Below are 27329 nucleotides of genomic sequence, written 5' to 3'. Positions count from 1 at the left end.
ACTTCATTAGGTTCCTCTCCTCCCAACTCTCCAGCCTGCCCAGGTGTTGCTGAATGGCAGCACAGCCTTCTGGTGTGTCAGCCATTCCTCCAGTTTTGTTTCATCAGCAAACTTGCTGTTGTGCCCGTTGCCCCAAGAAAAAGGTTAGAAATTGTGGACTAAGAGAGTTGGGAGTAACCATGTGGCAAACATCAGTTCTCTGTCCAAACATGCTACTGCTGAGCAAATAATACAGAGCAAATAACTGATTAATTATTTTGGCTTTCATTGTACTTGTTTTCATCTATGAGCTATTCACAAAAATTTATGATTTGCTCAAAAAACAAAAAAGTGACATTAAGTTCCAGAGAGCATAAAGGTCAGGAGGTTAGTGCTGTTAGTGCAGTGGCAACCTTCCCCTCCAACATAGCTGCCCCAGAAGAGGGTGTCTCCGAGGGAAACCATGCCACTCCTGCTCTGGCTTAATCCTCATTGCCGGCACCACGGAAAGCAAAGTTTTTCCAGCTGAGGGTAGGGTTTATGTGAGGAAGCTACAGGTACAAACATGACAACCAAGAGAGATGTTTTATCTGGTAGGTATTTATTGATAGTAAGAGATAAAATATGTTGCTTAAAAAGCATACAGGCTTCCTGCTGATAGTACTGCACTTGCTTGATTGCCAACTTGCTACCCAGCCCTTTGTCCCATCTGAGAATGGTAGAAGGGATCAGATTGCCAGGATGGGTACCTGAACAGACTTACAAGGTACATCTAAGCAAAGATGTCACTGTCTGACTATGCTAGACAGCGTGCTTAGCTGTGTAAAGTAAGAGTGTAAGAGACTTTTATTCAGGAACAGTCTTAGGAGGTTGTCCAAAGGTATCCCCAGGGGGACTGCATGTGGAGTGTCTCCATTTCTGTGAAGATACGCTATCTCTATAGCTGCCTTTGAGAGAGTTTTGCTGTGGTGGAAGACCTCTATGTGCAATGGTCTGTAAGCAAACTGGTCTTGGCACAAATATAAATGCATGCGACAAACGCAACTGAGTTACCTGCGCCTACAAACGTAGCTCATGATGATAGTTACAACAATGTAAAATGGCTATTTTTCATGAAGTGGTTCTGTGTACGAGAAGCTGCAAGCATAAAAGTCTTCTCATTACCTTAAGCTGGCTTTACTATTAATGCACATTGTTCTATTGTTTTGACCTTTAAGAGCTTCAGACTCCAAGACAGGTTCAATGCTGTGTATACTGTTTGCTCAACTGAATAAGGCAGAGTAGGAAGAAGTTACTTTATTAAAAGAGAAGAATCGTACCTCTTACTCTGTAAAGCGTAATCTTTTAAAATCAAAATCTACTCAGTGCATGCATATGTTTGTGTGGCTTTAAGAAAAATATTTACAATGTCAGACATTGTAATCCACTACTTTGGCAATTGCATTTCAGCAATATTTTTTTAATTCTGATGAAAATGTGAAGTAAACTTGCCAGTGCTAAGTCCAGGGCCTAAGCAAGAGCCCTGTCATGAGCAGTAGCAGTAAGTGCAGCTCTGCCTAATGAAGAGCCTCGGGTCCTGATTCAGAGCCGACGCGCACAGTCTCATCATCTGCGGCGGACTTCACAGCAGAGCTTACTTTTAGGAGAGCAAGGTTTAAAGTACGTCCTGCCCAAGAGTTGACACATTTTGACATATACCATGGCAATAAGCAAAATGAACCGTAACGTATCTTATTTGCTTTATATGTCACAGGGCCTTATGCTGACAAGGGTGACAGTCTCCCCCTGGCATTTGAGACGCCCGGCCTCGCACTCGGTCATGGTCCGACGGGCAGCAGAGCCGCTCACTTCAGCGCAGATCTGGACCCCTCCCTCCTCGCATGGGCTGTCTTCGTCACAAACACAGCTGTTGGATTGCGCTAGGCAAAACCACAGAGGAAAAACACTCAGGATGGCATCTAACTCAGTGAAAACCAGACAAAAATGTTTCTAGCAAAACCGTAGGATTGACAGCAATTTTCTGGAGGGTGCTCAGCACAGGAAAGACACGGACACGTTGGAGTCAGTCCAGAGGAGGGACAGAAAAATGATCAGGGAGGGAACACCTCTGCTATGAAGACAGCCTGAGAGAGTTGGGGTTGTTCAGCCTGGAGAAGAGAAGGCGCCAGGGACACCTTACTGCAGCCTTCCAGCACCTGAAGGGGGCTTATAAGAAAGATGGGGACAGACTTTTTAGCAGGAGCTGTTGCAATAGGACAAGGGGTAATGGATTTAAACTGAAAGAAGGTAGACTAGACTAGATATAAGGAAGACATTTTTTATGATAAGGGTGGTGAAACACTGGGGCAGGTTCACCAGAGAGGTGGCAGGTGGCCCATCCCTGAAGACACGGACGGGCCTCTAAGCAACCTGATCTGGTTGTAGATGTCCCTGCTCATTGCAATGAGGGTTGGACTAGATGACCTTTAATGGTCCCTTCCAACTCAAACTGTTCTATGATTCTATGATTCTATGACTGGGTCTTTTCCTCACCAGAAGTAACATTAGCTGATGTTCAGGTTCAGTGGAAAAACTAGAAGTGGAAACTGGAAACCAGTGGAACTGCTGGTGCTTCCTCTGCTTGGAGAGGCGGTTGTGGTTGTGGGAAACAGCTTGGTCAAGGTGCCTGAGATACTGTTTTGAAAGACTTCTCTGATGTTACTGCTTGGACCTGTTCATGTATCTATTGCTCCACAGTCCAGAAAACAGATGAGAGATCTGCCCTTGGACAGTAAGAAACTGATCAGGCAGACACTTACAGCTGGTACCTTTGCATACAAGCAGTTTCACTAAAATCAAAGGATCTACTCCTATGAATAAATATACATAGTTGTACCAGTGACAACAGTTAAATAACCAGATACTAAGATGATCCCATCTGAGATATATTTTTCTTAACTGTCTTTGTTTTGGTGTTGTCCGTTTTGGGTTTTTTTGCCTGTGTTTGTCTCTGCTGAAGATCCAGTCAGTTTTGATTATCTTTTTTTTTCTTATTATTTTTGTCTGTTCAATCCTGTTAGACAAAACAGATGAACTCCTATCAAGTAATCTTTTTTATTTTCAAAATATGACAATAACTGTGCCTCTATCTGTGGCACTTCTAAAAACCTAATTTAGTCCTTTATCTTCCCATTTCTGGCAACCTTCCATTAAATGCAATGTAGTGTAGGACACTCAGGGAAATTAGATCAGGGAATTTGAAAACTTCCACTGCAGACAGATTGCAAAAGACTGGGACTATTTCCTCTGAGGGGAAAGACACTCATCTTTAATCATAATATGAGAAACTGGGGATAGGCAGCGAAGTACAAACAAAAGTAAGTGGCTTTCCTAGATAGTATAGAATAAGACATTAAATTCCTTGCAATAAGATACTGCTGGGGAGACTGCTCAGCAAATTTCAGGAAAGGGTTAGCTATTCCTGTGGGCAGTAAGGACTACCACAATTACCGTGTTAAGAAATTTAAAACAGGTAGAAACAGTGAAAAAAGAGTAGGGCAAGGGTGTGACCCAAAACTTCCAGAGGACCAACATGGTAAACCACTTAACAGGGTCTAGAAATGAGCTTTTCCTGCAAATAGTGCATTTTGTTACAATATCCTGGGGGTTCTTTTCCATGATTGGAGCTTCCTGCCATGTTTGGACACCAAACACTGGGTTCATGGTTCGAACCAGCTTAGCAGTGCCTGGTGCTTCTGGGATGGACTGGAAATACCATACCAGAACAGACTTCCAGCTAATGCGTAACTGGGGATAAAGATTTCATTTCGTCATATAAACAATTTTACTTAAATTGCAAAGAATCTTTTACCATCACATTTTTCCCACGAACGGCATGATCCACATGATATTTCAGCTGCCTGAAGAATTTTGCAGTTTTCTGCATTAGTAAGAGAATATTTTCTGCCCATGCACTCCAAGGCATGCATCTTGCAAACAGTTAAAGCTGTGTTTCTCTTGGTTCTTTGATCTGTAGCACAGGTGTCCAGGGAAGGACTGAAAAACAAAAGGAGGGATCTTGGTATTTAAATGTGCTTTATCTTGGTACCTCTTAAAAAGAGCTGAGGGAATGGAAAACGCTCAGGGTTGGTTTCCATTTTCTCCATTCATTAAGGTGCACCCCATGAGTGTTGCAAGGGAACTCAAGACGTAGACATGTCAATAATTCAGACTCCTTCCTTTTCCACAGGATGCTGCACCTCAGCAGAGCCAGAATCTGTTCCCTCTGAAGGACAGGGATATTACTGGGTATTTGCCATTGACCTCAGTAGCAGTGAGAGTGAGACTTTAGTTAAAAAGAGTTCAGACCTCAGTTATCCTGTAATATATAACGCATGCACAAAACTATGTACACAGAAAACATTTCATATACACATACATTCAAATATTTTACAAGTATTTCTTATTTATAAGAGATGAAGATATACTTAAAGGCCTTTTCTCCGCTGTCCTTAGAAGCCTCAGCTTTTACCAAATAAAATATTATGATCCAACAGCAGAAACCAAAGATATTTCTGAAATAGGCACATATCTCCACAGAAATGCTATGAAAAACCTGCTCTATTTATCCAGGGAATTTACTTGTTTATTTCTTGAAATTAGGATATTGTTCTAACACCCACAAAAATTAGCTCATAGAAGTGGTAATAACAATTCTTGGACAACCTTTGGTTTAGGGACAATTCCAGGAAGTTGCTGCCATTTGTATTTCTTGCTGTAAGTGTAGGAGGGGAGGAAAAAGCCTTTCCAGTATTTCTGGATTTTAATCTCAACCCTCAAACTTCTCCACTTGTTCTCAGTGCAACCTGTGAGATCCGTGTGGAGTGAACCGAAAAAGTGTCTCTCTGGAGCAGGGCATGCCTGTGCTGTCCTGGCTGAGCTTTACAGCCACAGGTAAGGTGCTGCCCAGGGTACAAGAGCAGAGACATGGTCCCAGGGGATGAACAGCTTTGAAATACAGCTCTAGAGGCTTATTTTCAGCACAGCTCCTCCTTTTAGGCTCAGAAACTCTCCCATAGAGCCTTTAGTGTCTCATGGGTCAGTTCCGAGGGTCAACCCAGCTAAACAGGTGTTTGGTGGGGAGGAGAGACTGATAAGGTATGATGAAATGTCCCTAATGAGCTTCATGAGGCTGCCTGAAGGGGACGGTAACAGTCCCTGTGAAAGGGGCTTGTCAGAGTAGAGAAGAGGAATCTGGAAAAGGGAAGGTGTGGTAACAAAGTTCTGACTCAGACCTTGCTCACTTGCTGGCTTAGTGTTAAGGTAATCTTCCTTTTTTGCCCCTGGGAATTAGGAAGTGGTTCTTGGTAGATCTATAAATAAGACACTGAGGGTAAGTGCCTGCTCCAAGCTTTGGAATAGTTCTTTAAGAGATAGTTTTGAAGCCTCTTAAAAGAGCTGGCTTTACAGAAAGTTTAAAATACCTGTAACACAGTGCACTTTTAAGATATTTAAAATTTGGCAAAGAGTTAATCAGCTGAGCCTGAAAACTTTGCCGCATCTACCTGCAACCAAATAAGTCTTCAAAGATTGCTTACTGTATTGCATCTCCTACTTAAGTTAGCATCCTCAACTTCAGTGTGTCCCTGCTGTGCTTCGTCAAAATACCGACCACTAAATCCCTAGTAAAGTTTGTTGCCTGAATTTTCCTTAATGCTCTTTTGTTAACATAAAGGATGGGGTTAACGCTCTTATTCTGAGGCACAACAAGAAGATGGTGCAAAGGATACGCAGCCCCAAGCAGCTGATAAAGGAGGCCCATGCATTTGTCTGCATTACATTGTTTGCTTGTCTGGCTGCACAAGCTATGAGTTAGTGGTGCACTGATTTAAAATGTGAAAGTTATCTTTACAGACACAGGTATAAGAGAAACTTTATCTTTAAATATCATCTTAAATTTGGAAGAACAAAGTGTGATCCAGGGAAGGCATCTAATATCTAATTAAGTCATTTATTTTGTTTAAAATTGTTCAGAGGCCTTCTTTATTTGCCTGAGTGATAAATCTTAATATCTGAGTCTTAAGGTTAAAAACTTGTATACAAGGCAGCTTAATTTATCTGAAAAGATTAAGGCCAGACACAAGTGTACTAATCTGTCTGCTTTGCACCACTTCAGTACCACCCAAAAGAGGGGAGGGAGGCTGATTTAACCAGCTGCTGAAGGTTGAACCCAGGCAGTTCATGGTCCATGTTGACAATCTCTCGCTACAGTATAATCCCTCAAACTGTCTTGAGGGTGCTTCATGTATTTACTATGGCTGGGTCAGCTGGGAGAAAGCCAGTGGAAATCAACATGTTCAGATGCATAAGAAAAAGGATGGAGAATCTGTACTCATAAGAGAAATTAATGATTTGCACTCATTGCTGAGAAGGGATATTACAGGGCTGGGAGCATCACAGCAGTGCAATAAAAGTTATTAGAGGCAAGGAAGAATCCTTCTGTAAAATGAATGTGAAAAATTAGATACCTTCTACCTGAAAGAAGACTTGTGTAAGAACAAGAGTTTACTAAAAAACACATTATAGAATCATAGAATGGTTTAGGTTGGAAGGGACCTTAAAAATCATCTAGTTCCAACCCCCCTGCCCTGGGCAGAGACACCATGAGATTATGAGAAATACTTCATTATGAGAAATGAAATAGCAGATGTAAGTCAGCAAATGCCTTCACTCCCTTTCACCTACAATGACAGGCAGGCAACTTTTAGTGAAACTAAAAAGTGAAAAATTCAGCATGCTGGAAATGATTTTAACGTCTTAAAATTATATTCAAGACCATAAGTTTTAATATAACACAGGCCAAGAACTCTTAGGAGAGACATAGATGCTACGCAAAAAATGTAGGGGAAAAAAGAAGGGACAGTACTTAAAAATTATCAAATCCCATGTTTCACTGTGGAGATAGTCTTTAGCTACCGGAGACTGAGATTTCATCTGTATATAATACACTAACTGTGCTCTGACCTCTTCCTTGCACTAGGGCCAATTCACACGGAATAGCTAGTGTCCATACTGTTAAACTCTCTTTGACCCCAAAAGGTGGGGACTGCATCAGACTGGCTGTTAGGAATGGTCCCTGACCCTAGTAACTCCTGCGCTGTGCCTGGAAATTATCCAGGAGCTGGCCCTTGCCAAAGTTCTACCAGGAATTTAGCACGTCTGGTGCCCAGGATCATTCCCCAGCTGTAATTGATGAAGATAAGACACCGTGTCAAGAAGGAAACATTACCCCGCACCAGCCAGTTGTGGGGTTCTCGTGCTCTCCCTGGAAGTCTCTGTTGCTAGTTTCTTGGAAACTGAAAGGATATAGGATGGGTATGAAACCATGGGGTTCCTGAATTCCCACGTGAACTCTTATTCCCATCTCTGTTCTGAGCAGAGTCTGCTGCTGAAAGTCACTGCCACAGCAAAACAAACCAAGACACTTCTGATCTCTGAGGGAGGACCAAGATCTGCTTACATGCCTTAGTCCTACAGCCTTAACAGACTGGCAGATTAGTCTGCTTTGACAGCTGATGATTTATCCTTCTATTACTGGATGTGTTATTTCAAGACAGAGTGAAAAGATGGCATCAGGTAACAGAAACGACTGCTATCTGTCTTCCTGCCATTTTGAACATAATTGTAAAAAATAGAAACAGGCAAGTAGTACATTAATTATAACCGGAGTCTGAATGCATAACTGAATGTCATTCATTTAACTTCCAAGGTTATTTTGACTCTGCCCAAGGCCTTCCCTTGCTTTGTAGACTCCCCTCATCTTCTATGTAACTAAGCCTCAACACACCCATGAACCAGAGGAGGAGTTGTTGCCTCACTTTAATGAGTATTGAGGCAAAAAGAGTAGGAACAAATTAGTTAAAATATTTAGGTGATTAAGGATACGAATAGAGTCTCAGCAGAGTTATTACAAACCCGACACTTATCTCTGCATGTAAGACAATGGTCTCAGATCCTAGGGAAGTGCCCACTGGATCTACAAAACCTGAACTAAGCTCACCAATTTTAATTTTGAGATGTCCAAAGTGTGCTAATTTTGGCTTAGAACCAGAGTCACCATGCAGGGCACTCTTGAACTATGTGGCTGATTGAAAGTACACTGAGAAGTTCTGCTACCTTGAAATTGGTTAAGACAACTTCAAAATTCCTTCCTCCTGCTACACCAGGATAAGACAAATTTGATACGTGATCATAGAGCTTCCAAACTGCTTAGCTCCTGTTGTGACATAAACCTGGCCAGATTTCATATCCAGAGCTCACATCAACTTGATGACTTTATAGGAAACTTCATCCAGCCTATGAAAACCAGCCAGATGTTGGAGTGCTGAGCTCTTTGACACATCTGGCCATCAGCACCAGGTGGTCTCCAGGTATCTTCTTGTTACTCCTCTGTTTTGGTTCTGTTACCTCCATGTTTAGCAAAGAACTGAGATTTACTCATCTCCCTACATTTCTCCTGCATTGCTTATTGCAGAATATAGGCTTAGGTCAAACAGGAATCAGTAAACTCTGGTCTGCAAGTTATGAGGTCAGGGAAGGTGATGTAACCGGTCTGTGCAAACTACTGTGTAAATGGGAGATTAGATTATTGTGCCTTTCATAACTCTCCAGTCTCTCAGCAGGGAAAAGAAATCTGCTTTATTTCACTAGCTTACTGCTTTGATGGTTTATGTCCCAAGGGCCTCTGTTCTAACTTTTCCTCAATCTTATAAATCTTCAAAATATCATTTTATCTTTTTCCATCTATTTCACAGATCAAGTGGAGCTGAAATTATCCCTTCACCTTCTGTCATCCAACCAAATTCCATCACTGCTAAAACCCACTGACAGCTCTGACAAGGCAGGTAAGTAATGAACAGGACATTGATTGAGCTGTAAAGCAAACAAAGTACAATGCCTCCTTCTCATATGAGTAAAGCTTTCTCATCTGTCATGGAATGAAGACTTAAGAAATTTAATTGGTCTTGAATAAAGTGAGAAAGTCATTGCCAAATTCAGCCTGAACTTACCCACACTCATAGGGCATTTTGCACACACATTGTGACTGATGCACTTTCTCCCATGGCTGACATTTTGGCTCTGTCACTTCTGGTTTTACACTGGGCACTGAAGTAGAAGAACACAGACAGTGTTATTAAGGGTCAGAAAAACAAGGGCTGTTAAAGGTCTACTCTGAAATTATCCTATCAATTGAGCTTAAAAGGCACTGAATTATACAACTGTGACATAAAGTCACATCCTGCATGTTCATTAAAAATATCTACAGCAGGAAGGAATCAACACTGTTAAAAAGATATGATACACTTTGCACAGTTACAGTTCAGTAATTTATCCATGGGTCATGAGTCAGATGGAAGGAGACAAGTACTATGTTCAAGCTTAAACATTCATCTCATTTCTGCAGCAGCTGTTTGTTTCTGATAAACTTAGCAGTGCTGAATCATAGCTGGCAACAGTTTTATCATTAGGTTTCAGAGTTACTGGCTTCACTATTGTCACTAGAAAAGCTAAGGCTCCAAAGTCCTATGTAGAAATGTGAACCTGAATATCTTTATGCATTGATGGTAATCAAAACTGTAAATTCCACCCTTAGTCCTCAATCTGCACTAACTCTAAAAACAAAAGCAATAGTGATTCTTGAGGAATTTTCATGATTGCACAAGTGCTGTTCTTTGAGTGCTGAGTTGTATTCCAAGCTTGAAAATGAAATAGGCCTTTGCTAAACTTTCCTCTGGAGATTTCTGTAGCAAGTAATGGCAAAACTTTGCTAAATCTAAAGGGACACGCTTTCTGAGAAAGATTTGTGTTTTAGATTAGGTGTCTGTAGTTTTCTACTTTAACATGAAAATTTAGTACCCTTGAACATTGTGTCCTTTAAAAAAAAAATCTCCCGTATGGATTAAGACTTGGCAAGCAAAATAGACTGGCACAAATTGCCAGGGAAGAAAAAAAAAGAGTTGCAGTGCATTACAATACAGACAGCAGTCATAACCCTGTCTTCCTGTAGAGGGGAAATTTCCACCAAAAATCAGTGCATTGTCTCCATCCTTGGGGCTGTTGGTTACTGACACTATTGCTGACTAAATACTCACATCCAAACGTATGTGTCCCACTGTGTCTGTGCATACATATCGTCAGATGAGGAAAAGGAGTCATCCAGCTGTGTTCTTCTCTGCTATCAGAGGCTGTGGCGCACTGAACAGCTTCCAGATAGAAAAGCCATATCTCTAAAGTGCAGCTCACATTGTGGCGGTGTTGCACAACACAGGTGGAAAGTGAAGTATGGTTGGGTAGCAGAACAGGCAGCATACATCCCAGGAAATATCTTAAAATATTGTCAGTGACAATACTTGATAGCAATAGGGGAGTGGGAAGCAAAAAGCTGTAAGGAAACCTCACAAGAAATGTCTGAAAACATCTTGTTTGAACAGCCCACAGAAAACACATACTCACATTTTCTGTACTTTCTGCTGGTGATGTAAGTATGGCTTCTCTATCACTATATCAGCTATAGGTCTGTCTATATCTTATCTACATCAGCCATAGTCTGTCCAGGAAAGAAACCCCTGCATTGCACCTGGAGGACTGCAGTGGCTTACCTGGTCTCTTGCACTGGATAGTCTTCATGTCAGGAGACCACTTGAGACTCGGCTCACACAAAATGGAGCGTGCCCCTTCTAAGTGCATGCCACGTGGGCAAGACAGATTTATTCTCTCACCAATCTCATACACAGGCTTCCATGGCTCTCCTTGCAAACCCCCCTCCAGGACGGGCAGGAGACAAGCTGTTTCTAAGGATTGAAGCATTTGAGATAGCCACAGTGAACCAGTGGATTGCAAAAAGCAGTCACATATTTTATTGTCTCTAAAATTCCTTAAAAAATTGAATGGTACGATTAGCTGATTTTCCTGTAGAAACATATCAATTATGGTAGCACAGGATATTGACTCATCACACCACTCAAACGTATGGTGCCAAGGACAGAGTGATAATATCTTCTCCTACTGCCTGCAGATCCAGTCCTAGCTTGAAGAGGGCTTTTCTGTTGTTAGGACCCATGCTTCTGTTGAGAGTTCATACTAAAGAGTAACATCGTAGTAGAAAGAGGTCCCACATCCCTGGGAGACCATGTACTGGTACACAAAGAGACGGCATTTAAACAGCGTGGACTAGCATTGGTGGGCAGTCAGTCCAGGTTGGAATGAGGAGAGGATGCTTTTAAGTTACAGGTCTGAAAATTCTCAAGTCTGTCTGATCACACTCAAAGCTGACTCACAAATAAAATGTGCAGGGGAAAAAAAGAAACCGTAATGGTTACAGACTGGGTTAGAGGAAAACAGTGGTGTGGGGAGATCATCCAAGATGTAAAGAGATCCTTGGAGTTATGTTCTTATGACAAGGCGGCTATTTGAGAACTTTGTGGTTGCCAGTGCTGCCCACTGGACCTTTTCCTCAGTTTGCCTTAGACACAGACTCATCCCCGTGGTTCTTGGATATAGCCACAGGACTGAATTAAGCAACAAAGTTTGCTTGCACAGGAAGCAATTCCTGGATTGGAATTTAGTCTCCCTCACTTCCAGCCTTCCTTAAAACCAGAATTTATGGGTATGTTTCTATTTCAGTATTGCAATACCTGGATTCAAAATAAAAGTCAGTTTAGACCTGATAATATCTAGGGATCTGGGAAATTCAGGTGTTTATTTTTCTGCTGTTGATGTTAGAAAGCAGACATTGAGAGGTGTTTTACTGGAATTATTTCTAAACAAGAATCAATTAGACATACCCTGGCAATATCTGTCTCCAACTTGCCACTGTAAATTACTGCCACATTTAGCAACAGGATCACCAACAAGAGAATATCCATGTCTGCAAGCATAAACAATGCTTCTCCCAACAGGATATGCGTTTTCAGCATTCTGAAAGAAAAGGAACAGGTGAAATATGTTTGGATATGCAATCTAAGAACCACCAGCAGGGTTGAACTCCCTTTTAATTCTGGGATGCAGTAGCTGAGGACAGTGGGAAGTATTAATGTCATTCTACAATGCACTAATGAAAGTGTCTGGAATATCAGGGACAATTCTGGTTATCAATAGTCAGTAAATGTGATCAAAATGGAGTCGATGCTGCAAATAAGCTGGTAGAATACAGAATATTCAGGCTATATTCATTTAGCAAAGGGAGTGTTAGAGTTGAAGTTACCCTGTGATAGGGCTTGGCAGTGGTGTGTCAGTGAAGGAACAGTGCTCTCCTGACAGTGTATTAACTGACTGCAAATGTGGCTGTTACCAAGCATTAGAGGGGGAACATAAGCTCTTGAGCAGCCTTCCAGTGGAGAGTATAAGGATAATATGCTAATTTATTATATGCTAATTCTTAGGATGGCATGTTATCGGCTAGCTAAAGGTTAATGTGATATGGTCACTCAGAAGAGCTGGACTTGACGACACAGGTCTTTTCTCATCTTCTATTCCGTTCTGTTCTAAGGAGAGTTTCTTTAAAAAATTGAGACTACTCCACAAATTGCAGGGTTTTAGCTTTAGTTTGTGAACCAAAAAATCAATACGGGAGACAACTATTGATTACCAAAAAAAAGATCACTGGTAAAAGAGGGAGCAAAAAATTTTGGTTCTTGCCTCAGGTTACCGTTGTGCAGAGACAACTAATGGATTTTGAACTAATCCTTTTATCTGTTTATTGAGCAAAAAGACTCTAGACAGCCTCATAACATGGAGACGGCATAATTCATTCTTCCAAGGGAGGAATTTAGTCTCCCTTGTTAAATGGGCCCAAGTTACAGTCAGCCAAATACCTTGACAGATCATAGTTTCACTAGGGGAAAAAAAAGTACAGTGGTGAGTTACAGGGTATAGAGTGAAGATTCCTAAAATTTGTTTATAATTTTGCTATGGACTTGCTGGATGACCTTGGACAGTTTACTTTCTGTGCTGTTTTTTCTCTAGTTTCCTATGCTTTGATATATAACTCATGTGGGACAGAAAATTTTTAATATGTTTATAGGGTAAAGGACAAGTAGATTACTTTTCTCTGTAGGTACCATGGTCCAGAAAAGTAAAGATTTTGTTCTGGTTTTGTGGGTAGGGTTTTTTTGGTTTTCTATTATTTTAGTAAGAATTCTTGTCATGTAATGTCATGTAAACTTCAGCCAGGAAGAAATGCTGAGAGAGCCGCTATACAGTAGCTCTGATACTAATCTTACCAAGATAAATACAAATTTGCAAGTGAATATTTGTATTAACTGTAATAGAGACACTGCAGGTAGGGATAGGACAGATAACAGAATAACAGAAATAACTTACTTGAACAAATCCATTTTCCAAGAGAGGAGGAGGTGAACAGAATTCTGTAGGAGTTATGGATAAATCAAAACAGTGTGGCTCAATCAAGCTGTGAAGCAAACGAAAGTACGATTTAGTTTGAATTTAGTCCCTGTTCCTTTCAAAATTCTATACTTCTCAGTGAAGCCCATTTTCAAGACTATTATGCATCCCATTTACATCACAATTATACTTAAGTCAGGCACTGCCAGGCTATCTGAGAGAATGCTAAATAGAATGGTGTTAAGTTTACTGACTTTTAGCACATTTTCTGGTCTTGCCTTGTATCAGATTCACAGCTTCTGAATTTAATTTTGTTTCACCTTAAATATGAAAGCTCAGTAAGTGATCTTCTCCCTGAATTCAACTGAATTCCATAGTTTATGCATCCTTCTGAAATGAATTTCTAAATCTTCCTGCAGTCATGCTCCAAATGTTGGGTTTTTTTCTGCTTACTGAAAATGCTGCAGCTCTTCATCTTCACATGGCCTGCTTTCACGCTGCTCTCCTATGCAGGCCTTCCCACCACCACGCGGGGAGGGGTTGTTGCAGGCTCTGCTCCTTGATTTCCTTCCCCCTGAACAAGGACTCCAGGAAGACCAGCAGCTCCAGTGTCCATCAACAACACCTATGTAACATTTGGGAATATTTCACATTAAACCGCTTTTCAGGTTTGTTGTCTTCAAGAAGAAAAAAAGCATGTGCTGTTCAAATCTATTGATGATCCAAACTGTGTCTTTATAAAGAATTCCAGATTGCAATGATGTAATCTTACTCAAACTCATCTTTTACATAAGTATAATTCCGTGGAGTCTGTAAATTAGCTATTTTTATATTCTCTTAGGCTCTGATAGCTGATATAAATAATTAAAAGTTAAAGAGCAAAAGTTTTTTAACTTATTTATATTAATTTAGTATATATACTTATTTTTGGAAGGTTACATTTTGAGTGGTTAGTATTGTCCACTGCATTTCAAAATAATACTAAAACCAGTTCTTTGTTAAGTATTGTTTGGACATGTTAAGCAAAGACTCAGGCTCAGCATGACCCTCCCCATGCTGTATGTCTGCAGCAATATCTGAGCCAAGCAGCCACTGCACATCAGCCGCTCATGGAAGTTGTGCAGTGGGACAAACAGACTCTGGAAGCAGGAAAGCACACTTTGCCATTTCTAAACTCTCACAAGTTTAAAGAGCGCTGACCTGGTTGATCTTGCACGAGAGTTCCCAGCTCACAAGCTGCTCCAAAGGTGTAAGGCTTGCAGTAACACACACACTGAGTTCCCTCCACGGCCGCCTCACCACCATTCTGGCAAGGCTGACATTTGCAGGGATCATTTTCAGCCATGTATTCTTCAATGGCTTGTTTTAGGTAATGCTTTTTGACCAAGGAGCAGGGCACTTCCTTTACCAGCTCATATAATGGTGTTAGCTACGCACAGTAGAGAAACGTTTGTATTAAATAGTTATAGTTGGGATATAAGAGTTTATGAGCACATTTTGTCATGTAAAATAATTTCTCAAGTATGGTCCTGCGATGCTCTAGCACATGGGAGTTGACAGGTGCTCTAATTTGCTAGCTAGCTAGCTAAAAGTCTTATGTTAGTGTTTAAAAATAGCCTTTTTCTGAAAAGTCAGCTGTGCTTAAGAGGATCCCTTAAAGCTAGCAGTAGATTAGTCATGTTTAAATATATTTGAGCTATGAGCTTATGGTTGAGATAAAAGTGTAACACAGACCACAAATGTACAGTAATCTGAATTCTGTCCTAACTGTTCCCAGCCTAAAAAGCTGGACATTTAAACAACCCATTATGGCATTTTATTGAACAGAGATTGAAGGTAACAATAAGCAAAAACATTTTGCATTCCTATTGCCTACTTGATGTATTCTGTGCTTTTACATTTAATTGAAAACTTCCTGACAGAAATCTTTTGGGTTTACACCATTCCTCAGTATGTGGGCAGTTCCCAAAAGGGACTTAGGCAAGGTAACAGTGAATATGGAAATGCCCAATTTAGAAGTGTCTGGCTTTCAGAATCTCCAGTTATGCCAAACTTACGGATGCAGAGCAAAGGAGAAGGGATAAAAGGGATACCCATTAGTTGGCAAGCTGAGTTGAAGCCCCACAGACCTGTCAATGCATTTCAGGAAAGGGGCTATCTGAAATCCAGGCTTTCTCCAATACTAGGGTGACCCTCTCTTCTTAAGCAGAACATCAATAAAGTCACTAAAGGCTTGTAAGATTGTAGCCAAAGGACCTAGATTCGTGATGCAGCTGATCACATTATCTTCATGGAATTTTCTTCCTGTGAATTTTTCTTTTCTTTTTTTAAAGTGAGCTGAAAACAAAATGATTGCAGACTACACCCTGATTAATCATGAGCTATAGCTTAATCATTTCTCCCCTGGAGGTGATCCCATCTGCTCATGTCTTCTTAAGGAAAGTAGCCTTACCTTTTGTTTAATTACTCTGGGATAGTCCGTCACTGATCTGGCCCAAAAGGAGTATCTCTGACTGTTCCCAGCAGGATTATTCAGCTCTAGATAACTAAGTCCAGCAACCGCACCTGGGCTTCCTCCTTCAATGTAGGGGTCTCCTTTAATCTTATTACCACTGCTTCCTGTAGATTCAGGATGGGAAACACAGAAAATACCAGCATTGCTATATTTACAAATGGATATGGAAACAATACATGCAAAAACTATACTAGCAAGCAGTGAAAGGACTCATCAGTGCAGATCAACCACCTGTGCCTGGATCAAGAGTTCATTACTACATGGATAATGTATGAGAAGTACCTGGTTTTGCAGGTGTCTTGGCAGCCCTGACTTAGACTGTTGAGTAAAGTACTAGTTACTGGGAAAGCTTTAGCAATGATAGATGGGTGTTGGAGAGCCTTTTAAACCAGGCACTTGGTGTCTGGGTTCAGTGTGTTAAGAGTTCGACAAAGCTATCAACACTTGCTCCTCATTTTGACAGCTCTTTAGGAAGAGATGAAAGCTGGAGGCAAGTCAACTGTACGAGTCACTGTTGAACAGTTACCTGAAGAAGTCTGTAGCAGTTCATCCAGTTTGGAGCACTCTACTTTCTTCTTTTTCACAATGAATGCATTCCAGCCTGATGTGGTGCATTCGTGCATGTCTGTTATGCTCATACCTGCAGATAATCGATCCATTAACGATACTGTACACAGAAAGTGTGTTGGATTAATTTCCAAGTTTCCCATTGACTTGAGATGTGTTTTAGAAAGAAAATAACCATGAAGCATTATGCCTAAATTAAAAGGCCACCAACTAGCACGTCCTGTGGAAAAGCCCATGCATTGCTAAAACCTATGGATGGAGGCTGAGAGATGGGAGGTGTATCTGGAAGAAGTTTATTGTTTCTTTCATCTCTTTTCTCAGCAATCCCTAATCCTACAGCACTGATCCCCACTGAGTAGCGTTATACCTGTAACTCTAGTGTTTGCAATTTATTCTGCCTCACATAGTTTTACCTAACCTTCACCTCCAAGTAACTTAAGATTTAACATTATTCAAGAAATAGATTGGCAGCAGAATTCAAGTTTAGCCTGATGAGGTCCTGAACCAACTATCAAATCTTTGGTAGTCTGAGCACTGCAGATCACAGATGTGGATCAGAACTAAATGTTGTGGTTTGAGCACTTTTAAAATCTTTTTTATTTTCCCTGTGAAGAGAATGTGGTGACTAGTAGAATTCTCTTATTTGATTTTAGATATTAGCTGTGAGAACATGCAAATAAATTTTTATTCTTGCTTATTCACTTTATTTCTGTAGCAAATACTCTCATACTCTACCTTCTGCTTTCATTTTGTCAGTATCCATATAAAAAATAACTTTGTAATGTCCTCCTAGAGATCCAGAGTGTAAGAAATGAGTCCCAAAATGTTCAATAAGTCTTCGGTAGACGTTGTACTCATAGGTGACTGGAAGGTTGGCCAGTTCCTTCCAGAAGGGCTCCGCAAGAGTGAGAAAGTCTGGGCGGTTGTTAATAAACTGAGCAACTTCCACACTGTTCTCAACAACCATCAGCTGCTTACTCTGGGGGAAAGAAAAGCTGTCGGTCATGCTCCATGTCACTATCAGTGTGGTTCCTCCTAGCCAGATGACATGCACATTATGTTAGCTACTAATCAACAGGCTTACAGAGCTGTTAGATGTTTCTAAGCAATTCAGTGAATACAAAAAGAATATCCTGAAGTTAGGAAATATCTTTCGGACCTTCATTTTTAAATGCTGTATCATCTTTCTTTTCCTCCTGTGTACCTGAAAGCTAGCATAAAGACAAATTAGGAGGAAAATATCACTCTTCAAAGCTAATGGTGGTTTCCAACACCAGCAGCCTGGCAGTAGCAGGTTAACAAACCTTGTCTGAAAGCAAATCAGGCACTAGAGAGGTCTTTTTCACACCCTGTTTTGTCAAGAGGAGCCTTTCTTTGTAAGGGGCTCTAGCCATTTTGATGGCGATGATGAATTATGAAATCCTATATGCCTATACAATAATGGTCGCCTCAGCCTCTCAAAGTTGCTTTTGAACTTTGTTATGCTAAGTCTCAAAATACGTCATTGTTAGTGTAGTAAAATGAGCTTGTCCTCTGTCAGCTTCAGGGCCACAAAATGTATAAATTTGTTACTTGATTTCATTTGCTATACTTCATAATTGAGAGTTACTCTCAAATTATTTATCTAACGCTCTTTTTTAAACAAGACAAAGGCATAAGCACTGTGACCTCCTGGCCATTTAAGACACCAGATCTCTCTCTTAAAGGAGTTCTACTAGTATAATATGTATTATAAAATAAACTCTCTTTAAGCACAGAAGTGTTTCATTTTTTTTGCTCCAAGATACTGGCAGAGGTAATAGAAAAAAAAAAAGGTGCAGTAAATCATTAGAAGAAATTAGAAAAGATTAATTATGAGAAGAAGATGTTTTTCTTCCTCAAATAGGGAGGGAAACAGCTAGTAAATAAATAAACTACTAATAAAGAGGTAAAATGGAGAAAGTAAAAACAGCAGCCAACGCTTCTTAATCGATAACCAAACCAGTGATCTCTTTGTAAAGGTTTTATGGGATTTTTTCTGTCATATGCTTTGTGCTAAAAATATCTGGATAAAATAAACATTTGCATCTCACTATAAAAGCATGAAAAAAATGGTGAAAATGTTTATGCAAAATACTAAGCCATAGTGACAACTTATACATACCTTTTGACTGTGTTTCAGAATTTTAGTCTGTGAATTACTGTGTCCACTGTTTGATTTTTGATACCTCTCTGTGTGTTTCATATAAGACCAGCTGCTGTTGAAAAATTCATAACTGAAATCATTCTGAATTTTAACCTAGAAGATAAACATAGAATTCTGTATAAAGAGCTTCATGAAGGATATTAAAAATTGTAACTTACAGAGTAGAGCAAGTCTGTCCTGATGCAAAAAAAAAATCCAATGTGTTTTTCAGGCTGAATCGAAGGTTTCATAAAAACTACTGAACACGATTCGAAAAGCATTAAATGTATGTAATTTTTAATATATTTGTGTATGAAGTATTTACACTATAAAGTACATTAAGGATTGGTTGGCATGCTTTTGATAAATGTGAGACAAACCAAATCTCTTGAGACAGTGACTTGAAACAAAGCATAGCTCTGGAAGATCTCCACAAAGCACTCCAAAGCCTTGTGCACGTAAGATTTCTTAGGGTGATTCAGGCCACTACTTATGCTAAGGAGGTGGCTTTACATTCGGTCTAACCGTGAGACAATTAGAAATCACATCCAAGGAATCACATTTTTCCCCCTTCCATTTTAGCAAGATTGCTAAAGATTACACCAGCTTGTATTTCGAAATAATAAGTGACTGCAGAGGGAACAGGTGACATTCAGCTGTGTCTAGGGAAACCTACCTGCCGACAGACCCTACAAGCTTTGCATCATTCTCCTGCTTTTAATCATGACTCTAAATATAAAGCTGTGCTTAATGAAAACGTACCTGGAAAGTATAAGCAAGAACACTTTCACTCAGCCTGTAGTATTCTCTCCCATCGCCGCTAAAGACCTTTCTGCATTGTCCTCCAAAGCTTTTTGTATGAATGACTCTTCCCCTAGTCTCACCAGTAATGGCATCAAAGCTATGAGAAGAAAAACATGTAAGATCATTAAGACAGAAAGGTAGCAAATTATTTTACAGGAGGTGAAAATTACAGAGCCATTATAACTGAACGCTGTATCTGCAGGTTAAGATCATGAACTGATTTAGCCAAGAAAAGGGGATATCGACTGATAGACTTCTATACCTGCAGAACTGCAATATGCACAGCATTTTACAATATGGAAAGCAAAATGTTGCTTGACTTGTCAACAAAAATTAAGATGTATCTCTTAACATTAAGACATTCATATCTATCATAGATGATTTAAGTTTTATTGTTCCAGCAATTAATGCAACACAGAAACAAAAGAGCCTCCATTCCAAAATGCTTTTGTATTATATATGAATTATATCACGTATCAAGCGATACAACTATGCTAAAGAAACTTAAGATAATGATTTTGCTATGTTTCAGATGGGATATATAAACAGAAATCCATATGGATCCACAGTACTAAATGCAACAGCAATGAACAAAAAGAATGAGCATTGCTGGCTCATTTTTTCTGTCTTGGTGATTATGTGTTATTGGTTGACATTTCTTTTCACATCTTAAAAGATGTTTTTAAATAGCAGGAATGAAAGACAAAGAGCTTTATTCTGTGCTTCAGACCAAAGGGCCTGTAAATCTGGCTGCACTGAGCCACTGGCCCGATGGAAGGCAAGTTGTGCTGAACACTTTTGCCTCTGGGATGTTTTACCATAGGCCCAGGAAGTCTCTCTGCAGAGACAGAGCTTGTAAACACAACCAAAATGTAAATGCATTTGGCACCAGTACTACTGAGCCTGGCACAGAATATTACCCTGTTCCTGTAAGTTCTGAATTCGGAGGTGTTTTATCAATATCACATAGAGTCGTCTTCTCTTCACATCGATCTTCATCTGCACCATCTTCCTCACAATCCTGGTCTCCATTGCACACAAGAGATCTGCTGATGCACTGACCTAATCAGAACAAAGATGCATAGGGAACAAATTGTTTGTTCATTAGAAAATAAATCACCTAAATTCAAAGCAAAAGCCCCATTTATCTACTACATTAATTAGCTTGTTCGCTCCCACAATGAACAGTCTGTGCCCAGGAGGGGTTGTGAAACAACAGTGAATGTAGACATAAAGACATAGCATGTAGTACACTTGAGGGAACCACAGCCATTCGAGGTTTATGATACATTAATAAAACAGTTGACTTTTAGATTTATTTCCCGAGCTTTCATCCTTTGACTCTATCACTTGTGATTAACTGCGATTATCTCACTGGTAGCACCAAAACAAAGGTTTATCATATTGCTCTGTGATAAACGTCTACCTGCTGAGGTAATGTGCTTCTTTTTATGAAGGTAATGGAAGCTGCTTGGATACTAGCACTGTTTTAGGGAGCATTAGCTTCCATGGCCCAAGTGACTTCCAAGATGTTTGGACACGGCCTAGAACAGCTTTAAACAATCACATGTAAGGTTGCACTCCTTAGTTACCTTCTCAAAACGAAAAAAAAACCTGTGCTCTGGGGCTAATTAGTAAAGCAGAATGACTTAGAGAGGCTACCAGGGCTACAGCATATTATCTGCATGGCTTTGCAATGCTCCAGGTGAAATTATAAAAATGCATAGTAGGCTGGAAAAAAAGGAAACATCCTGCTAAATCAAATTTATCTGTAGTCAGAGGGTCTGTAAAGCCATTGCCCGTTCACTAAATTTCAAAGATAACAAGGTTATCTTCTTAACTTTATGACCAGAAAACCGTGGAAAAGATCTTGGATGGGGATGGTACCTGAGAAACACCTGAACCGGTCACCACAGCCATCCTCTGTTGGGCATCCCCTTGTTGGGGTGCATGGTCTTGTTTCAAAGGCATCCCCAGAGCAGGGGTTTCCCCCATACTGGCCGTAAACTGCTACTGTCCGCCTCCGAATCTGAATGCAAATCAAGGGAGATCTTAGAAAATACAGATGCAAAGCAGGAATAGTTTACTAGTGTTAAGACAATGCCACCACTCTAGTGCTATAAGGAAATGAGACATTCACTAGTTTTTCTGAAAACAACCACACTTGGTACTACCACAACATGGTGATGAACTCTCAATTTAATAGCATGACAACTATTTTATCTATAAGGTCTTTAGACTGATGCATAAGCTTGGCTAGTTTGTTCAAAAATCTAATGCGTAACTGGAACCAAGAGAAAGCTGCTGACACATTTCAGTTTTGGTTTACATTTTTCATAGGACTAATCACGCCTGATACAAATTTGCTGAAGTTCTTCAAAGTAAACTATGTAATTAAGGAAGATGATAAAATCTAACATCAAGTGGGCTACTTTTTACTTCTAAAAAGGCTAAGTAGTCTCATGGCGCATCTTTAATTTTGACTAATCCCTCCCTAATTGGTGAGACATCAAAGTAAATGAGAAGGAAAATCAAAAGCAAGTGTTTTGCACATCAATAGAGTTGCACTGTAAAAACCATCAACATGTTTTCATTGAGGATAATACTTTGCAACCAGGTTTTCTTTCCTTGAGATGTGACTCCACTAATGAAAAATGAACAGAATTGGTACAAACCAGCATCAGGGGAAGAATGCCTCAGTTCACTGAACAGTTCAGTTGAGCTTTTTGGAACTATCACCAACATAAAAAGTGCACAAATTATTTTACAATATGAATATTATCGTTTTGAAAGGGAACACAGAGGGACAGGCTGGAGGATTTGCATTCCGAGTTCTTTGTCATCCATCCTTCCGGTTCTGCTGGGGCTTTTGTCTGACAGCTGATTTGGGGTTTTAACGGTATAGCAACTGCTTAATTCTGGGGAAAAAAAGCATATGTTTGTGAAGTCATGGTACAGAAAAAATGTGTCTATCTATACCTGTTTTTGAGTACAGCCATCGCACTCGGACCAAGGGCCAAAAGAATTCCAGCGGCAATGAACTGGAGGAGAAGGGCTGCTACAGTAGTATTTTTTGGCATTGGAAAAAAAAAAAAAGAAGAAGAAAATCATCAGAGATATCCATCTATAAGCATTAGTGCAAAACTTTCCTAAACAGCAAAGCAGGCCTTCAATAAAAATCAGGGGCATGATCAGGCTCCCTCTACAGCCATTGGAAATTGCCTGTCATATGCAAGAATATGTCAGTTCCTGCTTGGGCTTTCTGGCCACCGAACAACAGAAGAAACTAGGCACATTCACCCAGCCTGAATATCGGCAAGGACACTGTGCAATCGTCTGCCAGCTTCAAAGACCAGCTCCGCACTGCAAAGCGGAGAGAGGTCAGATCAGGTCCCAAGAGGGGCCAGGAGCTGCCAGGGGCTGCATGTGCCACAGCGTGCAGCAGACAGACCTTCCCATGGCGGCTCTCCAACAGCCAGTTTGCACATGGGGGACACTAAGGGTGCAACCTGCCCCCAGGAGCGGGGCTGGGTTGGGGCAATCTGCGCTGTGTTTTGCAGATGTGCGTTGCTGTGGCTCACACCACCGCTTGCTTCCCCAAGGGCGGCTGACTCCTGTGGGCAGTGGTAAGGGACACCACGACACCTCTCTCGTCACCACTGATGGCAGTGGCAGCGCTGACACCAAACAGGGTCTCCTCTCACAGGAAACATATCTGGCAACCCCTTTAAGCCCTGCCTTGTGTCATGCACCAGAAGTTGTCTGTTAACTGACATGTGCTTGGTCTTCAGCATGTAATTTACTAAAGAAATATTCACCTGGAAAAAATGGGAAAGAAGCCTGAAACTTCCAGCAACAGAAAAATCCCCAGCACCTGAAAAAAGAGGAGCAAAAGCAAACTTACTTTGCTTTTCTGCTCTTTCTGCTAGCTTGTGCAGCTGTTCTACCTTTCTGCAATCTTTACACAGGTCAGCTTAAGAAATATAGGAGAGCACCACATTGATATCCCTCAGCTTTGTTGTGCAAGCTGTTGTTTTTTAGTTTTCTTCTTTCTTGCAATATTACGTTCTCAGCTAAGTATTTCTCCATATAAATTAATATTTCATTGCACTTGCCATATTCACTTCATCAGTACAAATTAAGTAAGCAATTGTCTTACCTTCATGTTAGATGAAATACTCAGATATCCAGCAATTACCAGGGAAAATGCACTTCCACCCAATTCAGCAGCCAAAGGAGTCAGTCAGTCTGACTGCTACTGTACGTCTCCTCTCATTCTGTCTTGCTATTGTGCTTTTCTTTCCCTAAAAAGGCTGAATATTGCTGAGGAATTTTAATCTTAACCCATCTAGTCCTCTCCAGGGACACAGCCTGCTTTGGGAGCTGCTCAGTGTTTTTAAGACATATAAATCAAGGGTTGGATTTACTGTCTGTAGCTGGCACTAAGTTATGAAGAGTGCTTACTGGAAGAAAATAATCTTTTCCTTATCTTCTCTCTCATAGTTTCTTTCCTCTGAACAAGACTTTTCAGAGATCCCAGGCCAGTCCTGGTGTCACATACACTACACCAGAGCTGACTCCCATCTTCAATAGGAAAAGCTGATCTAGACTTAGGCTGAGGTTGCCAAGATTTAATTCTGATCACAAATCTTCAATTTCTACTTCCGCAGTTATGCCGAATTTTGTGTATCAGTTCTCACGCTGAAAATCAGCTTATGGTTCTGAATGCAAGTTTTAGCCAATTCTGGCATGGTCATGGCTGTGAAAGACTTCCTAAGATCATACACAATATTTCAATGGCGCATCAACAGCTGGCCTTTTGTGGGAATGGTCTTACAGAAGTAAGAGGACTTCACTTTCCCTTTCTGCACCCTGCCATGCCCTCTTATTTTTTCTTTTTACTTTTTTCACTTTCCAGAGCTGGTCCATTACAGTAACAGTACAAAAATGCCAGTGCTGGGGAAATTTCCATTAATTTATCCTAGTGGAGCCTAGATGAAGCCCTCATGGAAAAGCAGCTCCTCTACCTGAAAACTCTTCGTATACTACATCTCAGATACGATCTCTATTTTGAACAGTTTAACACAGTCCTCAGAAAACCAAATGCATGATGTCACAGCATCACTATATGGTGACTTTTAAACCCTGCACTCTGTTGGCATGGTCTGCTTTCCTTAAGAAGATGCCTAGACGTTGGGTCACATTATTCCACCCATGTGAGGGACACCTGTGTCCACTCCTCAGAAGTCAGCAACCTGAGAGCCAATTTAGCTAAGCCAGAGCCTGTCCTTGGGACTTTTCAGATTCAGTCCTTTCAGATTTTAGCTTATTTTCAGATGAAGCTCTCTGATAATGTAATTCATACTCTTTCATCACTTCAGTACATATTTTATTGCTTTTGATTGAAATCCTCATGCTCCTATTAAGTTTTATGACCGATTTGTGCAACATTGTCAGTGGTCATCTGGCTATGAAAGATACGATTAAAACAAAGTTAAGGCCTTTAATAGCTGTCTCAGACTACGAGAACTCTGAAGAATATTTTATCTCTCCAGACATATGTCTTGATCTTGCAGTTAGCTGTTTTAATGACTGAGATAACAATTTCACTTTCTGTAAGAGCATCATTAGCTATAATAACCCTCAAGATAAAGATATACTGTAATTTGCTCACAAACAAAACATGCAAATAAGCATAAATGAAAACAAATACAGCAAGTAAAGAAAGTATATGTCATGGTGGAAGTCTGCTCTTAATTAATGGCTCATGAAATAATCATTGATAACAACGGGTATCATATTCAAATGAGTTTATATTGATGGAATGTCTTCTTGCAAGAAGCATTTCAGCAAGACAAAAATGTTGCTTTGGCAGATGCTGAATAATAGTCCTTTTAGCACACATTTTCAGGTACCTCAGTCTACAGACTTTATCTTCTTCCATTTGGAAACAGGATCCTTCTTTTTTATTGATCCTAGCTTCAGCAGTAACAAAGGCAAAGAGACTGAAGCAACAAGGTGCAAAACAGAGGGAGGTTAGAATTGGACTTGTGTCCTTCCTAGGACTGCAAGTCCACTGGTCCCGTGGCCCTTTACTGGTTTGCAGTGGCTGGATGTTAAGTCTCCTCTACAACAGTGGGACTGTGAATGGTTGATTCTTCTTTCATTTCATAGGGTACTTATAGTAACTTTTTTCTACATAGCATTTAGGCTCTGGACCATTTAGTTAGTTTCTACTTTTGTGTGTTATTGATACTCAAGGCTATGTGCAGTTGCATGATAATCTACTTACACCGCAACTTTGTGACGAGGGACTATGCAGCACCTAGCACAGTCCCAGTCTGGCTGATAGGCACTTCTATGATAACATAAATTATAATAAAAGCCCTGATTGAGGGAGCTCCCCAATTACTTCCTCTGACAGCACAGTAATGAGGGACAGAGTGTAACTAACAGAGAAGATGGGGCTGATTTTCCCTTACTGTTAGTGAAAATGGCAACACTCTACTAATGATTTTGTGGTTAAAAATGTGTTTTATCATAGCAACTTTAAGTTTTTCCTAGACATTTCTACTGTCTATTCAGAAATAAACTGTCTTTAGGCTTAAAAATTATGTTTTAGGGGAGCAAAAGAGTAGTTTGAGACACACAAAGGGTTAGCCATAAGGCAAGGCATTTCTTGTCTTGCATCAAATGATAATTCTAGCACAAGAATGATTAATGCAATGCTTCACTTGCTGGGCTAATGATATCCTGCTTGGTCTGGAGACAGCATGAAATGGTATCGTCTGTATTCTACTTCACACTAAGGTCAGCCAGAATATAATTATATCAGAGATATTTCCCTGTAGACTTCCAGCCTTTTATAGGATTGATGCTAAGGTTACTCAATAGTTTACCAAGCTTTAAATAGTCTTGTGTCTTCATTGTCCAAGTTCATTATGTATTACGGCCCTAAAGACAGTCTGTGCTCTGTGACTGCTGCAGATGCCGAGGATCCAGTGACAACTGAGTGGAGAAAGAACATTTTGTCATTATGGTTTTAAATTGTGAAATTGACCTGGAGAGTTTTTGGATTTGTTTCTGTTTGCTAATGCCGTCTCACTTTTTTTTTTTTTAAAACCATTTTAATTGCCTGCTTTGCTTTTAATGTATTTGTCACATTTCAAGGATTAATGACAATGACTTGGGATGTGTCTTTATGAAATATGTCAAATAGCATTAATGCTGTGCTAGCTGTAATGCAAATGATTCTCTCTCAGGGGACTCCATACAAGGATATTGCCTTAGATACCAGAATCTGTACACTCCAGAAACTACACCAAACAAACAAGGGTGTGAGAGTTCTGGTTTGAATCAACTGGTTTGGAAGACAAGAGCTCATATTATAATTCAAAATTCAGATAGTTTTAGTAGCATATAGGTGATAAATCTGACTTGTCTAGAGCATCAAAATTTCAGCCTATGTGTACACAAAGGTCATCACTGGGCAAAAAAATAATTACTGTTCTTTAGAGTTAGAGTCTGAACTTAGGACACAAAACACAGTGAACAAAGTTAGCAGCTTGAAACTGCCCAAAATGGCAAGTTACTATTCCATTTTTTCCACATCTTTCCCTGCTTTCACTTCCAGACCCCACCATGTGTTCCTTCTGCACATCTGGTGCTGGCTTTGGCACACTTCATTCCTCTCTGTGAGCCAGCTTAATTTATAACAATGACAGAAAATAAATCCAGCAAAACAATCTGGGTGGTTTTGTGCGGTTTTAATGAATGAGAAGGTCTGGTGGGCAACAGACCCAGGGAGGGGGTAAAAATGTACAGCCATGGAGGAGAGAGAGGGCAGAAAAGAGGTGAGAAGTGTGAAAGGAGTGAGGGCAGCAGGAGAACCTTCTGCAGCCAGTGCTGCATCTGCTCAGA

The 27329-nt window shown here is 40.3% G+C and overlaps 1 protein-coding gene across 1 annotated transcript; it reads right to left on the bottom strand.

Annotated features, from left to right (window-relative positions):
• Positions 1 to 559: 559 nt before the first annotated feature.
• On the bottom strand, positions 560 to 23724 carry C7 (complement C7). The gene is made up of 18 exons (XM_074570372.1): positions 23569 to 23724; positions 23228 to 23283; positions 22389 to 22467; positions 21297 to 21438; positions 20330 to 20471; positions 19368 to 19506; positions 18585 to 18719; positions 17177 to 17420; positions 16401 to 16514; positions 15812 to 15978; positions 14560 to 14788; positions 13813 to 13984; positions 13339 to 13426; positions 11802 to 11934; positions 10617 to 10808; positions 9027 to 9123; positions 3830 to 4014; positions 560 to 1898 (listed from the first exon to the last, which is right to left on the bottom strand). The coding sequence occupies exons 1-18, from the start codon at positions 23572 to 23574 to the stop codon at positions 1720 to 1722; spliced, it is 2499 nt and encodes an 832-aa protein (XP_074426473.1). The 5' UTR covers positions 23575 to 23724; the 3' UTR covers positions 560 to 1719.
• Positions 23725 to 27329: the final 3605 nt, after the last annotated feature.

This window comes from Larus michahellis, chromosome Z, assembly GCF_964199755.1.
Source record: "Larus michahellis chromosome Z, bLarMic1.1, whole genome shotgun sequence".
NCBI classification, from domain to species: Eukaryota; Metazoa; Chordata; class Aves; order Charadriiformes; family Laridae; genus Larus; species Larus michahellis.
This window is presented reverse-complemented; position numbering and strand designations above follow the sequence as displayed.

What these genes read in the sequence shown, in the direction of transcription:
- C7 (XM_074570372.1), bottom strand. An exon ending in TGACAAAATGAAAGCAGAAG is followed by an intron (nt 16,515 to 17,176) that starts GTAGAGTATGAG and finishes GATTATCTGCAG; the next exon opens with GTATGAGCATAACAGACATG. An exon ending in TGGAGACAGATATTGCCAGG is followed by an intron (nt 10,809 to 11,801) that starts GTATGTCTAATT and finishes TTCAATCCTTAG; the next exon opens with AAACAGCTTGTCTCCTGCCC.